At 38.2% G+C, this 14,108-nt stretch overlaps 1 protein-coding gene across 6 annotated transcripts in view; it reads left to right on the forward strand.

The window, feature by feature from the left end:
* atrnl1a (attractin-like 1a) overlaps positions 1–14,108 on the forward strand; it is a 302,814-nt gene that overhangs the window by 46,593 nt on the left and 242,113 nt on the right. For 4 of the 6 annotated variants that reach the window (XR_009273862.1, XM_058795276.1, XM_058795278.1 and 1 more), the window contains 2 exons: positions 1,064–1,247; positions 6,598–6,752. Coding sequence is in view for 4 of the 6 variants with exons in the window: in XM_058795276.1 (XP_058651259.1) it covers positions 1,064–1,247; positions 6,598–6,752 (339 nt within the window). In the remaining 2 variants the exon portion in view is untranslated. Of the gene's footprint in view, positions 1–1,063; positions 1,248–6,436; positions 6,576–6,597; positions 6,753–14,108 lie in introns of those variants that run through there. The other 2 variants (XM_058795280.1, XR_009273863.1) reach the window with 2 other exon arrangements.

Here is a 14,108-nt window from a genome sequence, read left to right on the forward strand (position 1 = left end):
GCCACCTAAACAAAACAAGCTAGCTTCCCATGAAAGGTCACTATGGAATTTATAATAAAAATAAATGCTTGTAGAAATAACTTAATATTCATTGTTTTTTTGAGGTCATACCACATGATATCCAAATGTGGTAACTACATACCAGCGATTGAAAAGGTAATTTCTTTCTAAAGTTGAAAGAGAGTTACACACCTGCTTAATGCTTCTATGGGTCCTTGGCAAATTGTTATATGATTCAACGTCCTATCTTTGAATGGATTTCAACATAAAAGTACCAAAATTATAGTTTCTTGTTGGTCGCACCACATGATGTTTCATAAAATGGAGATTATCGGACAAAGTTTGTTTGAATATTATGATGGAAATATAAATACAAATGCTTTGCAGTTTTATACAGGATTACAAAACACTTTGGAAATCATGCCAAATAGTGCAGAAAATTAATCTGAATAAATCTAGGGTAGTTTCAAAGATATGTTTCAAAGTTATGGCCGGACGGTCGCAACACATGATGTTTTGACACTTTGAATAACAGAAAAATTACAAATAACTAATGTTTTTTGAAAAGTTAAAGTTGGTACATATGTAGGAGAGGTACTACACGTCATTGACCCTTGTGCTCAAATATTTTAGTATTTAAATGCAACAACAGCAACAACAACAATAATAATAATAATAATAATTTCTTAATACTGCATTTGGGCATTTATCATAGTAATACTTTATTTCTGGACCTGGAGAATGCTATTATTATTATTATTATTATTATTATTATATTCTTTAAAGCACCTTGTAAATGCCACGGCTCATAAATATGCAAATCATTGAGTGCTGTGATATATGGTATTACCATCTGTCACTATGAATGTACTATGTTACTACTGCTGTATATTTTTGAACTTTTATGCTAATAACAATATGATTTAAAGAAAGATCTTTTTCTTTCTGCCTGTTTCTTGTTTCCTTTTTATAAGAAGTTTGCTTTCTCATGTTACTCTGCGTTATGCTGTTAGCATATATTGCACATATGAGTTTCTGAGAGTAAAGTCTAACTCTTTGTCAGGTACTAACTCCTGGTCGGTGGCAGAGATGAATGGGGCGCTGGTGCAAGGAGGATATGGCCACAGCAGCGTTTATGACAGCTCTTCACATTCCATATATGTCCACGGAGGATACAAAGCCCTCCCTGCCAACAAATACGGCCTAGTGGATCATTTGTACCGCTATCAGGTCCACACACACACCTGGTGAGTATCCACACTGTGTACATGTAATACTTTGAAAAGTGTGTTTGACTGTGTATTGTTGCATGACTGTGACTAATCATTTCAGCCTCTACCCCCTTACAAAAAGAACAGATACTTTCATCCACACGTAAATCAGACCTTAGCACATATGTGAGCAGGAATCATGTCTTCGCTAAGCAGATGAGTGTGCTGACCAAGACTTTCCGACATGTGTGAAATATGTCAGCAGTTACAAATAAGCTAGTAGTGACACTATAAATGATGCCAGGTTACTGTTGCCAGGCTGAGTTCTTTGGAGTTTTAGTCCAAGAGTAACGATTCCAAACTGCCAAACAGGTGTTTTATCTTTTTTTAATAACCCTGCTGAAAAACAGCAAAAATAGGATGGTTTAGCCAAAAATGAATGAATTAATTAATTAATGAAAATTTTCATCATTTACGCACCGTCTCATTGACTTTCTTTCTTCTGCTAATACAAAAGAAAACATGTTGATGAATGTTGGTTAAAAAAAAAACATTTTGGCTACCATTGGCTTCTATTGTATGGACAAAAACACAGTGACATTTCACAAAATATATTCCTTTATGTTCCACAAAAGAAATAGTCTTACAGGTTTGATAAATGAGTCATACAGGTTTGATAAATCATACAGGTCAGGAATAAAATGAGGAAAAATAAATGATGACAGATTTTCATTTTTGGATAAACTATCCCTTTAAATCGCTGGTGTGCTGGTTTTGAAGGCAGTGTGGGTGATTTAGTTCAAAAACATTTTTGTTATGCTGGTTGAAAGTCTCTTCGCATCCTGATAGCAGTCACTAAATTAAGTGATCTAAATGTATTTATATTGTCCGTGGTAGGCGTAGTACCATAAAATATTAATCCCTCAGTACGAGGGCTACGATAGGCTGTCCTACCTGCCAGTTAATGTATGTATTTGGATACCTCCGTGCACCTTGTTCAGGCAGACATGATACGTCATCAGTGCGTTTTAAGAATGGAAGGCATTATTACTGTAATACTATGCACTTTGCACTGTAATGTTTTCTCACCGGTGAATGAGACATGAAGTAATCTGACAGCATTGCATTGAACCCTTCACCAGCGCCGCCTCTCGTGTTGCTGGTTAGTCTCTGGTCTGCTTGTGCACATTCATGTGTTTTGGAGGAGGCGTGGCTTTGGAGAGTGATTTGCAGGGAGGGTGGAATCTTATGCTTTCAAAGCTTGCTATTGCTAGCCTGTCCAAAATCACCTACCCTAACTTTAACTGGTCTGCCAGCCTGGTCAGACTAGTATATTGGCTGGTTGTAGAGTCGGTTTGGTTATTTTTCAACTTGCCGCCCAGCTAAAACAGCTAAACACCAGATTGACAAGGCTGGGAGACCAGCTTAAACTAACTAAGAGTGATTTCAACTATGTAAGACCTTTTAAACCAAGTTTAATCCAAGTAAGATTAGCTAAGAACCAGTTTAGGCTCATTTAGAGTAAGGAAGTGTGTAATTTGTGCACCAAATGGAATTACTGTTTTTTTTTTTTGTTACACCATTTTAAGCTGTCCTTGTTACAGTGTAATTATATATTTAAGTATATATTTCAGTAATATTTTGGATAGGTGTTAAAGGGATGATGGAGAAGATCTTTGGTGTTCACATTCATCTGTCACCTTTACTCTTTTATTTGATCAATTTGAAGAACAAGGAATATATATATATATATATATATATATATATATATATATATATATGTGTGTATTTGTAGATATACAGGTGCATCTCAATAAATTAGAAGGTCGTGGAAAAGTTAATTTATTTCAATAATTCAACTCAAACTGTGAAACTCGTGTATTAAATAAATTCAGTGTACACAGGCTGAAGTAGTTTAAGTCTTTGGTTCTTTTAATTGTGGTGATTTAAGCTCACATTTAACAAAAACCCACCAATTCACTATCTCAACAAATTAGAATACTTCATAAGACTCAAACATTTTTAGTGAATTGTTGGCCTTCTGGAAAGTGTGTTCATTTACTGTACATGTACTCAATACTTGGTAGGGGCTCCTTTTGCTTTAATTACTGCCTCAATTCGGCGTAGCATGGAGGTGATCAGTTTGTGGCACTGCTGAGGTGGTATGGAAGCCCAGGTTTCTTTGACAGTGGCCTTCAGGTCATCTGCATTGTTGGGTCTGGTGTCTCTCATCTTCCTCTTGACAATACCCCATAGATTCTCTATGAGGTTCAGGTCTGGTGAGTTTGCCGGCCAATCAAGCACACCAACACCATGGTCATTGAACCAGTTTTTGGTACCTTTGGCAGTGTGGGCAGGTGCCAAGTCCTGCTGAAAAATTAAATCAGCATCTCCATAAAGCTTGTCAGCAGAAGGAAGCATGAAGTGCTCTAAAATTTCCTGGTAGATGGCTGCGTTGACTGTGAACTTCAGAAAAGACAGTGGACCAACACCAGCAGATGACATGGCAACCCAAATCATCACTGACTGTGGAAACTTCACACTGGACTTCAAGCAACATGGATTCTGTGCCTCTCCACTCTTCCTCCAGACTCTGGGACCTTGATTTCCAAATGAAATGTAAAATTTACTTTCATCTGAAAAGAGGACTTTGGACCACTGAGCAACAGTCCAGTTCTTTTTCTCCACAGCCCAGGTAAGATGCTTCTGACGTTGTCTCTGGTTCAGAAGTGGCTTGGTAGCCCTTTTCCTGAAGACGTCTGAGCGTGGTGACTCTTGATGCATTGACTCCAGCTTCAGTCCACCCCTTGCGAAGCTCTCCCAAGTGTTTGAATCAGCTTTGCTTGACTTGCATCCCTGTTGCTTGTGCACCTTTTCCTACCCAAATTCTTCCTTCCAGTCAACTTTGCATTTAATATGCTTTGATACAGCACTCTGTAAACAGCCACACCTTTCAGTAATGACCTTCTGTGACTTACCCTCTTTGTGGAGGGCGTCAGTGTTCGTCCTCTGGATCATTGCCAAGTCAGCAGTCTTCCCCATTATTGTGGTTTCAAAGAACAAGAGATATCCGGCATTTATACTGTATGGATGGTAATTTATTGAAACTCAATTGTAAATATTTTAATATTTTGAAATACTGATTTTTGACTTTCATGAGCTGTAAGCTCTAATCATCAAAATTAAAACAATAAAAACTTTTGAAATGTTTTACTTTACATGCAATGAATCTAAAATATATGAAAGTTTCACTTTTTGAAATAAGTTACAAGAAAAAATGAACTTTTTCACGACATTCTAATTTATTGAGATGCACCTGTATGTATTTTTAAGAAAGACGGCATATTTCTTTAAATTGGAAAAATATTTGTGCACCAAATTTAGGTGGTTGGAATTTAAAAAGGTACAGAGTAATATTAATAACATGTACTTACTGTGGGGTTAGGATTAGGGTTTGGTTTATAGGGTTGTTTGCAATGTAATTATGCACAACTACATAACATGTAATTACATGCAATGTGTAACAAGAGCACTGTAAAATAAGAAGCTTTACTCTGTTTTTTCCCCCAGTTTACAGCAATGTTCTCAAATCTGGTCCTGTCTGGTCAGTCAAACAAATGAATTGTAGCCACTTTTGGTGCTACTAATGGTGCAGATATTACACTCTTTACCTTTTAACTCCAAAACTAACTTGGCAATGTTATGACATTTGTTATCATAACATAGTGTTTGGCCTACAGTTGAACCCAGTGGTATCACCAATGACTTTATGAATGCTATGGAACACTTCTTGAAGCTTAGACAAAGCACAGAGTAGTGGTAGAAGTGAATTTGAGGTTTCTTTCTCGCATTCGTTCCTTTTCACACTCAAAGACGGTTCACTTAAAAGTTGTTGGCTGCGCAAAGCCAGCCATTTCTCCTAGAACGTCACTGTCTTCTGTGCTTGCAGATGGAAGACATTAAAAGAAGAGACACATGCCCAGTTTTTTTTCCTTTGCCTTTATATTTACTGTCTCTTTGCTTGGCCTAACAGTGAAACCTGTCTCTAAAAGCTCTCTTACCCTTAAACGCAAGGATCTCTCACTTGCACACACAACACACAGAAGTCTGTCTGTGTGTTCCTCACTCTCTAGCTTTTGATTGGCAAAGTAAGTGAAAGGAGCTGCACAATGCATCAAACAACGCTTCGCTTCCAGGGCTCGGGGTGTTTGACAGAGTGTAGAGAGGAGTGCTGAGTGGATGCAGAGTGACACAGAGTGCTTATTCTCACACATTCAAACACAATGAGGTCAAAGCAGATATGGCACATGAGATGGAAAGCGAAAGGGAGAAGTGGTGAAGGAATTTAGGAACCCATTGTGCATTTTTGAAGTTAGAACTTTAGAGAAGATTTTAAGAAAGTATATTGTATAGTTTTGAATTTTTGGAAACTAAAAAGAAGAAAAGAAAAAAAAAATGATAAATGAATGACGCTTAGGAGCTGGTTCATTTTCGTGCAAGGCCATACAGCAAGGCCTGTGTAGTCTGATTCACAAGTGAACAACTGATTTAGTGTGATCTGTGTAGTCTGCTTCAAAAACATACAAATACAACCCTGTGCTGTCTGATTCATAAACAAATGACTCTTAAGAGCTGGTTCTTTTTCAAAATCTTACAGCAAGTCATGATTAGTCTGAATAGTGAGTGAACAACACTTGTGAGTGGGTTGATTTTAGAGAATTAAAAATATCAGTGTGACAAGCATAGTCTGATTATTGAAAAAAAATGCTTTTTTGATGATTCAAAAACATATAATGTGACCTGTATAGTCTGATTCGAAAATGGATGATTCTTAGGGGCCAGTTCTTTCTAGTGAATCAAAACCATACAGTGCAGCCCATTTAGTCTGATTCATGAATAAACAACTTAGAGGATCAAAAACATTAATCGTGACCAGTGTAGTCTGATTCCTGTATGAATGATTCAGTGTAGTCTGATTCCTAACTGAATGGTTATTTTTAGTGAATAAAAAACAGTTACTAAAATAATCTGAATTTCTTACTGTTCAGTTATTATTACTGACTTGAATCAAACCAATAACTGTTACTATGTTATGCTGAACTTAAAGCCTGTGTGACTTAAATCAGTGTAAAAACTGTCTGGTTCTTCATGTGACACAATGCGTGAGTTGTGATTGTGTGTGTACACAAGTGCTTATGCATACGTGTGTGTTTCTGTGTGGGTAGATGTCTCTGTGGTGCCATATTACTGATGGCGTCCGTCTGCGTATCTGACCTAGCCTGTGGAGAGCGACCTTCAGACCAACTGTTCCATCCCATAAGCTAAACACTCACGCACACACACTGCATTACAATAGCCAATGAGATGTGTGTTTGCCTCTCCCCAGGTTTATTCTGAAGGAAAGCGGTCTGGCAAGATACCTCCACACCGCTGTGCTGATCAGTGGAGTTCTGCTGGTGTTCGGGGGAAACACTCATAATGACACCTCACTCAGTAACGGGGCCAAATGCTTCTCCTCCGACTTCCTGTCCTATGACATCGGTATGAACCACCTGTGACCTCCTTTCTCTGATTACACTAGTACTTCCTTAAAGGTGAAGTGTAGAATTACAGTAATAGTGATTCTTCCCAAATTCCCAGTTGTGATCTTTGTAAAAATAATAATAGTGCCATTGTTTGGAAACTTTTGCACTTCACATTTAATGAAGCTTTATAACATACACAACTACCACACTTTGAATTAATTTACCATACACACTATGATTTATGACTCTTCAGTATGAATGGATCCAGTTACGTATTATGAGAAACAGAATGCATGCACACTCAGCGGTACAGTTACTGTAAATTGTTTCGTTCAAGCTGCTGCAGTGTGATATTACTGACAGTTCATTACAGAAAGCTGATAAGCCAGTGGAGATCTACTGGAATGCACAGTTGAGTCATAATGGAATTTCTCAGAATATTGCTGACATATGCAAGCGAGACACATACAGGATGCAGTGACTGCGTGTGTGGTGTCTGTAATCAGATCTTTGGTGGTACCCATGGAAGACCTCCCAGTGCAGAACCTTTAAATAGTCTGCATACCACCTCGTGAGTGGTCTCACTTTTTGCTTTTTGGAAGTGAGTGTCTGTGGCTCTGTTCCAAAACTTAGTGAACTGCCTATGTAGACAGGATTTTAAGGCATTATATGCTAAAGACATGAAGCCAGTTTGAATGGTATAATTTAGCTGCCCTCTAAGATTCCTTCATTGGTCAAATTCTAACAACAATTTCAGAATGCGTTGTGCCAGTCAGAAAAAAAAAAAAAATGGGAAAGCAAACTAAATGTCAGTTATGTCCCAAATGCATCATACTTTTTTTGAAACCTAAATGCCAACCTAGGCTCATTGGAAAAATATTCCTCTACATTTTTACAGAATTAAAAATATTACCTGAAAAAATTACCATAAAATTCACTGCGTAAGGAACACACGTGGTAGTACAACACAGCCAACATTTAAAACATTTACACAAATTTTAATTACAGGGACAGATTGTTTATTAAAGACTTATTTTTGCATGGTTCCTTGCACAGTACTATGTTATGATCTTTAAACACTTTTACCATAGAGCATGATTTGTAAACTGATACATTTTGATGTTTCCATCACATAACCAGCGATATATGTACAGCTTTTCTGATGTAGTAAGCTTGCTCGGTAGCTCACCTGGTATGGCATTATACTTTTTAATGCAGACCTCTCTGGAATGAGTTGCTTGAAACGCGAGTCACACAAAAAAGAGAAGGTGTGAAGAAGCAAGCTCAAATGGCATGGTTGCTTCTGCAAATGTGTTTTGGTGTCATGTTTGCTTTGCTAACACTTTTAGGTTTAATGTAGGTGGTACATTATCTTCATCAACATTGATAATTTAACTTTTAGTGCCACTCACTAGACATTTAAGTTTTGAACTGCCATAATACATCTAACAACCAACTTGATAAACTGTTCACATTAATCTGTTTCAGATAAAACTGAACATGCTTTTAGCGTTACACTTTAAAAGTGTTATAAAATGTGCAAGAAGCAACGTAATACCATTTTGCAGAAATGTTGCCACAGGCACATTTTTCCAATGAGCTTGGGTTTCTTAATGCTAAATGACTAATGGTGGCACTTCATAGGCATACATATGCGATGACCATTGCAAGTAGGCTATGCAAGATAACTACTACACACTTATACAACAAGTGTGTCATTTGGGACAGAGCCTACATGTAATTGTCATCCATTTTACTACAGAATATATTGATACAATTTTTTATATAATTATAAAGGGTTGTATTTTTACACAGCATTTGTGAGTGCTATGCATTTGTATGCTTATTAAAGTATCACAATGTTACCAACATGTTAAAGCCAAACTAATTTGTAAGTCAAGTCTTCAGTGTGCAACTTGTAGTTATCTCATAAACCACCTCACACAAGTGCTCGTCAACTCAGGCATACATAGTTCGATGATGTTATTGTTCCATCTCTTCAGTTTCTTTTGTGTTGCCAACTTGTGAAGCAACTTATTTACACACACACACACACACAAAATTATTCAAGGCGCATGTGCGAGCTAAGCATACAGAATTTGCATGTTTGGAAAAATCTGGATTTGCACATACTTTGCTGATGCATAAAACCGAAGTATACTTTGGGCTTTAGAAGGCAGCTGTCTACGTAGGCTGCATACAGTACAGCAAGGCGGCTTGCTAGGTTTTGGAACAGAGTGTGTAAGTGTGTTGCTGCAGTCATGCTGATCATTTGTAAATCTGTAAGCACACACGCAGCTGAGGGGCTGTTAACGTAGGTTTAAAGATATCCTCAGTGTGACCTTTCTCAAGGCAAGACCTCTGTGATGGATTGCTTCTGAAACCTTTGACCTCTATGGTATAATGTCTGGCCATAGGCATCTGTCTGAAGGTATCTGGTGGTACACATTCATTTCTTCACTCACAGGGTGGTGCTATGCCACAGAGCTTAAAAAAAAAAAAAAAAAAACCTTATGGAATATTTTTTCTTTGTAGACTTTTCAAGTTCACAAAACTTTCTTCTGCAGAGTCAGGCACTGTAAATGTTGACAACACTTTAAATAATCATTTATAATGGGCTGATTTGGAGAACAAAGAGTGCACATCATGTTTGACATTGCACTTACCTTAAAATATTAAACACCAATTAACATACACAACTTTTCTCCTGCAAGCCAACAATAAATTTTATGACTGTTGTTTGATATTTTCTATGGCGTACGTTGTCCCAGTGGAGCATGATGCACACGCTATAGGTTTACTATGGCCTTTGGCAACTTTGGCTAATGTGGGTTTTTGAATGGTACTTTTACGAGGAATATCAGTGAATGATTTAAAGTGTTCCTTTCAGTGCTGACAGTAATATTTAGCCATCATTAAATCCTCGTAAAAAGCAGCGAATGCCAGCAGGCCAGATGGTGTCTATTATTTTATGAATATCTTTTACAGTACCTTAGACAAGGAGGTTGTGGAGCCAGGGGAGGGTGAGAGAAAGGATGCGAGGAGATTGTAAGAGATTGTGCTCGTTCTTAGCGAATTCCTCCCACAGTGTTTCATACTTCTGTAACAGTAGACTAGCAACTATCACTTCAACCTGGTGCTGCTCTACTGCAGTATGTTTGCACAGAATTTTGCAGCTCAAGTTGTAGCAACGGCTTGTGGACTCATTGGACCTTGCTGATTCTGTTCTGGTCTTAGGGAGTGGTCATTTTTGGCTTGAGTCTGGGTTGGCTCTGTGCGCTCAAGCCACTTTGTCTGATTGCACAAGTTCGCTTGGACAGCCTTGACTGGCTTCACACGTACTGGTCTGTCCACATATCCATCACTACCACTAAAGCACTGGCCTAAAATCCGCTCCACTCACTTAATTCATTAAAGTAGCAAATTAGGCCATTTTCTAATCACCAGCAGGCTTTCTGGAAATGCTCCTGGAATTGCTCATAACGGTTGGTCTTCTGTTCTTCCCGTTGAGGATACAGAGGGCAGCCCTTTCAACCTGCCCTTCCAACAAGTGATGAACAAACATTTTTCTTGACTTTATACCTTGTAAAATGCTGTTTGTATTTAAATTACTGTTTATTGGACTGATTATGTTTGCATTGAGTGCAGTGATGGTGCTCTTTTAGAATTGCACTACTTTGCAAACCTGCTTTTTACTGCAGCCGGTACTTTTCTAAATTCTTTATTTATTTAAGTTTGAAATGACTTGGAAAACCCGCAGAAACCAATTACTTAACTTTGCAAGCAAAGTAGTTCACCACATTTGTGTTGTAGCTTACTTCACTGTGTTTTAGTTGATCATAAAACGTGAAGGAATAATTAAAAATTAAAATCTGCTGAAAATGTACTCACCCTCAGGCCATCCCAAATTTCGATCATTTTGTTTGTTTATCGGTACAGAATAGGGCCGGACCAGAATATTTGATTATTCGAATATTCGTTTGGTGGGTTGGCATTCGATTTTCAATTTTGAGATTCGAATATTCTTTTTTCTTTTTTTTTCAAACACATGGCATCCCCCGCGAAGCGGTTCTCTTTCAAGCTTGAATATGAATCGCCCATGAGTGAATGTCATGATTCAGTTCATCTGGAAGAGAAGACAAAAATGCCGAAGACCTCAGCTGTGTGGGAGCACATTAAATTGAGTGAGGACACAACAAAGGCAGTGTGTGCCAAATATTTGATTTGAAACTGGATTACCACAACAGCACATCAAGTTTGAAAAATCACTTGAGTTCTGTAAGTAGTATGCCTATATTATAGTGTTGGTGTAAAAAAAAAAAAACGAGCTGCAAAACATATCCGCCATGTTAATCAGTAATTTTACACATGATAAAAACATGCACTTAATTTGCTTGGAAAAATACTTGCGAATACGGCAGTCATAAAAATGAAATTTTATTTAAACTGTTCATTTATTAAAATGTGTGATGCTGTTATTGAAAGTATGCTACCGTGTTCTTTATTTATTACAGTTCGTTGAACTTCGTTCATTTATTTTTCATTCTTCTTTTAGTTAATAGCCTACCCTAACGGTGTCAGTATTACTGTGCTGCTAATTTCTGATTTTTTGGAGTGATTTGTTTGTTAGAAAAATGTTAGGCTACCTTATTAAAAGTATTGCTCTTAACAGACCTGTGTGTTTTGTATCACTAGTGCAGTGTCCGTTCTCAGAGCATATAAGCCCTGCCCGTGTGAGGCGCGTGTGAGGCACGCCAGTTCCGGATCCGTCTTTCGTTTCGGATGAGACGTTAAACCGAGGTCCTGACTCTCTGTGGTCATTAAGAAACCCATGACACTTATCATAAAGAGTAGGGGTATAACCCCGGTGTCCTGGCCAAATTGCCTCCACTGGCCCCTGTCTATCATGGCCTCCTAATAATCCCCATCCACTTGATTGGCTCTATGACTCTCTCTCCTCTCCACCTGTAGCTGGTGTGTGGTGAGTGCACTGGCACCGTTGTCCTGTGACTGCCTTCGCATCATCCAAGTGGATGCTGCACACTGGTGGTGGTTGAGGAGAGACCCCCCCCACATGATTGTAAAGCGCTTTGGGTGTACAGCAATACACAATAAAGCATTATATAAATGCATCATTCATTCATTCATTCATTCCGGCTCGCACTGTTCTGTAGTTTATTAAAAGTTTATTAATTCTGAATGTGTAGCGTGTCCATATTGCACCAAAATGTGACACTGCACTCCCTTGGGTCCTCAGCAACACACCCGCCACGCGTGAAGTCGATTGGATGAACGGTTCTCGACATAATAAAAATTCAAACAGACAGATACACACACAGAGATTCCTGTCTTTATTAGAAAGAAGAAAATGTTCAGCCCTCTCCCTCTGAGCGCTTCGAATATTCGGTGTTGATTTACTACCGAAGCTTCGAAGCTCAAAAAATGGTATTCGGACCAGCCCTAGTACAGAATTGGATAAATTTAGCATCACTTGCTCACCAATGGATCCTCTGCAGTGAATATGTGCCAACAGAATAAGAGTCAACAGCTGATGCATCTTGAATGGATATTTTCATTTTTTTGTGAACTATTCCTTTAGGAATTGTTAACTCAGTTTAATTAATTAAGATAAGATTAATGTTAAAGGGGTGGTTGATTGCGATTTCACTTTTTTAATGTTAGTTAGTGTGTAATGTTGCTGTTTGAGCATAAACAATATCTGCAAAGTTGCAGTGCTGAAAGTTCAATGCAGACAGAGATATGTCTTTTAAAATTCTGGCAGTTTAATGCCCACAAAAACAGCTCGTAGGGACTACAACGAGTTACTTCCCGGGTCCGTTACGTCACGAACCCAGATAAACCTCACCCTCGGGAACATGCAACAAAGGGGACGAGGCCATGCTGTGCTGCTTTAGAGAAAAGGAAGAGAAAACTAGGGGTGCACGAGAAAATCTATTCATATATGAATCGCGATTCTGTCTTCTAACGATACTAATGGATTCACAAGTTTCAAAATCAATGTTCAAAACAGCGGTTCTTAATACTGTTCCTCACGTCGCCCTGCTCTGCATCTCTCTCTCTCTCTCTCTCTCTCTCTCATTCAGATCGTCAGATCAGCTCCAACAAACTGTTCCAATTATTCACTTATTTTCACACAGGAATGAGAAGTGTTACACATGGATGCGCGTGCGGTTGCTGTGCTGTATTAAAGGTTTAATCAAAATAAAACCGTATGTTGAGAGCTAACAGATGCAGTAGCGTTTACAAACAACAGCGTATCTAAAAGTATGAGACAACAACAAACAAACAAACATGCCGTGCTTGCACAGGTTCTGCGCGATCCTCTTCACTAATATTCTCTGTGTCTCAATCGGGCTCAAACTGATAAGCATAGACGATGCCACTGTTTACAATACAACCGGAGCACATACCGCTGAGCTGAGGGGTGGGACATTCAGACGCACACTCGGCGGTTTAGCGAATCACAACACACTGAGCCAGCTAACCAATCTCAGCCCATCGCGTATTTCTGAGGGAGGGGCTTCATAAAAACAGGAAATTATCGAGGCGTTTGTCAGAGAAGGGACAGAGCGGTGTGGAATAAAGGTAAATTATGTGAAAAATAATGTGTTTTTTCAAAGACGAAGTGTGAACGCATGTTGGACTGCACCCCATAAACACAATCAAGCCTAGAAAAAAAACAGTCAACCACCCCTTTAAGATTTAAAAACTCAATAGAGACACAGAACTCAACAAAAAAGTTTTCTTCAGAAGTCTACTTGTTCATATATTATTAAAAAAAAAAAAAAAAGGAAACCAATTTCCTACTTTTTTTCACATCAGTGTAAGACCTGTAACAGACAACATATTGCTGGGGCAACACTAAGCCATTTATTTGTTGCATAAAATGTATTTGTTCCATAAAACTTGAAAAAAAAAACATAAGTAAGAACTTTAAGTTTTTATTACTTTTGAAGTGTGTTGTCAAAACAAAAACTTTTAAAAAGAGCAAAACTGTAATAAAATAGTGCATATGATGCCAACCCAGGAAATCAAGTCTTCTGTCCCTAAGGCTGTATAGAAGCACTTTTGTCATCTTCAAATTTAAGATTTGGCTGGCCAAACCATACATATATCACTGGCTACATTTACACCTGGCACTTTTTACTGTTTTTACTGATCAGATAGCTTTCTGATTTATTAAAACAGTTCCACATAAATGTGTCTCCACAAAACATAAGTGTGTAAGTGAGATCTTCAATGCTATATGCAAATTTAATAAAGTTCACGTCAACGAAGGCACCAGATACGTGCTGCATTTTATTCATCATCAGCTAATTTCAAGATCAAAGACCACAACAGGTGACATCAG

Source organism: Onychostoma macrolepis, chromosome 13 (genome assembly GCF_012432095.1).
Source record: "Onychostoma macrolepis isolate SWU-2019 chromosome 13, ASM1243209v1, whole genome shotgun sequence".
NCBI lineage: Eukaryota > Metazoa > Chordata > Actinopteri > Cypriniformes > Cyprinidae > Onychostoma > Onychostoma macrolepis.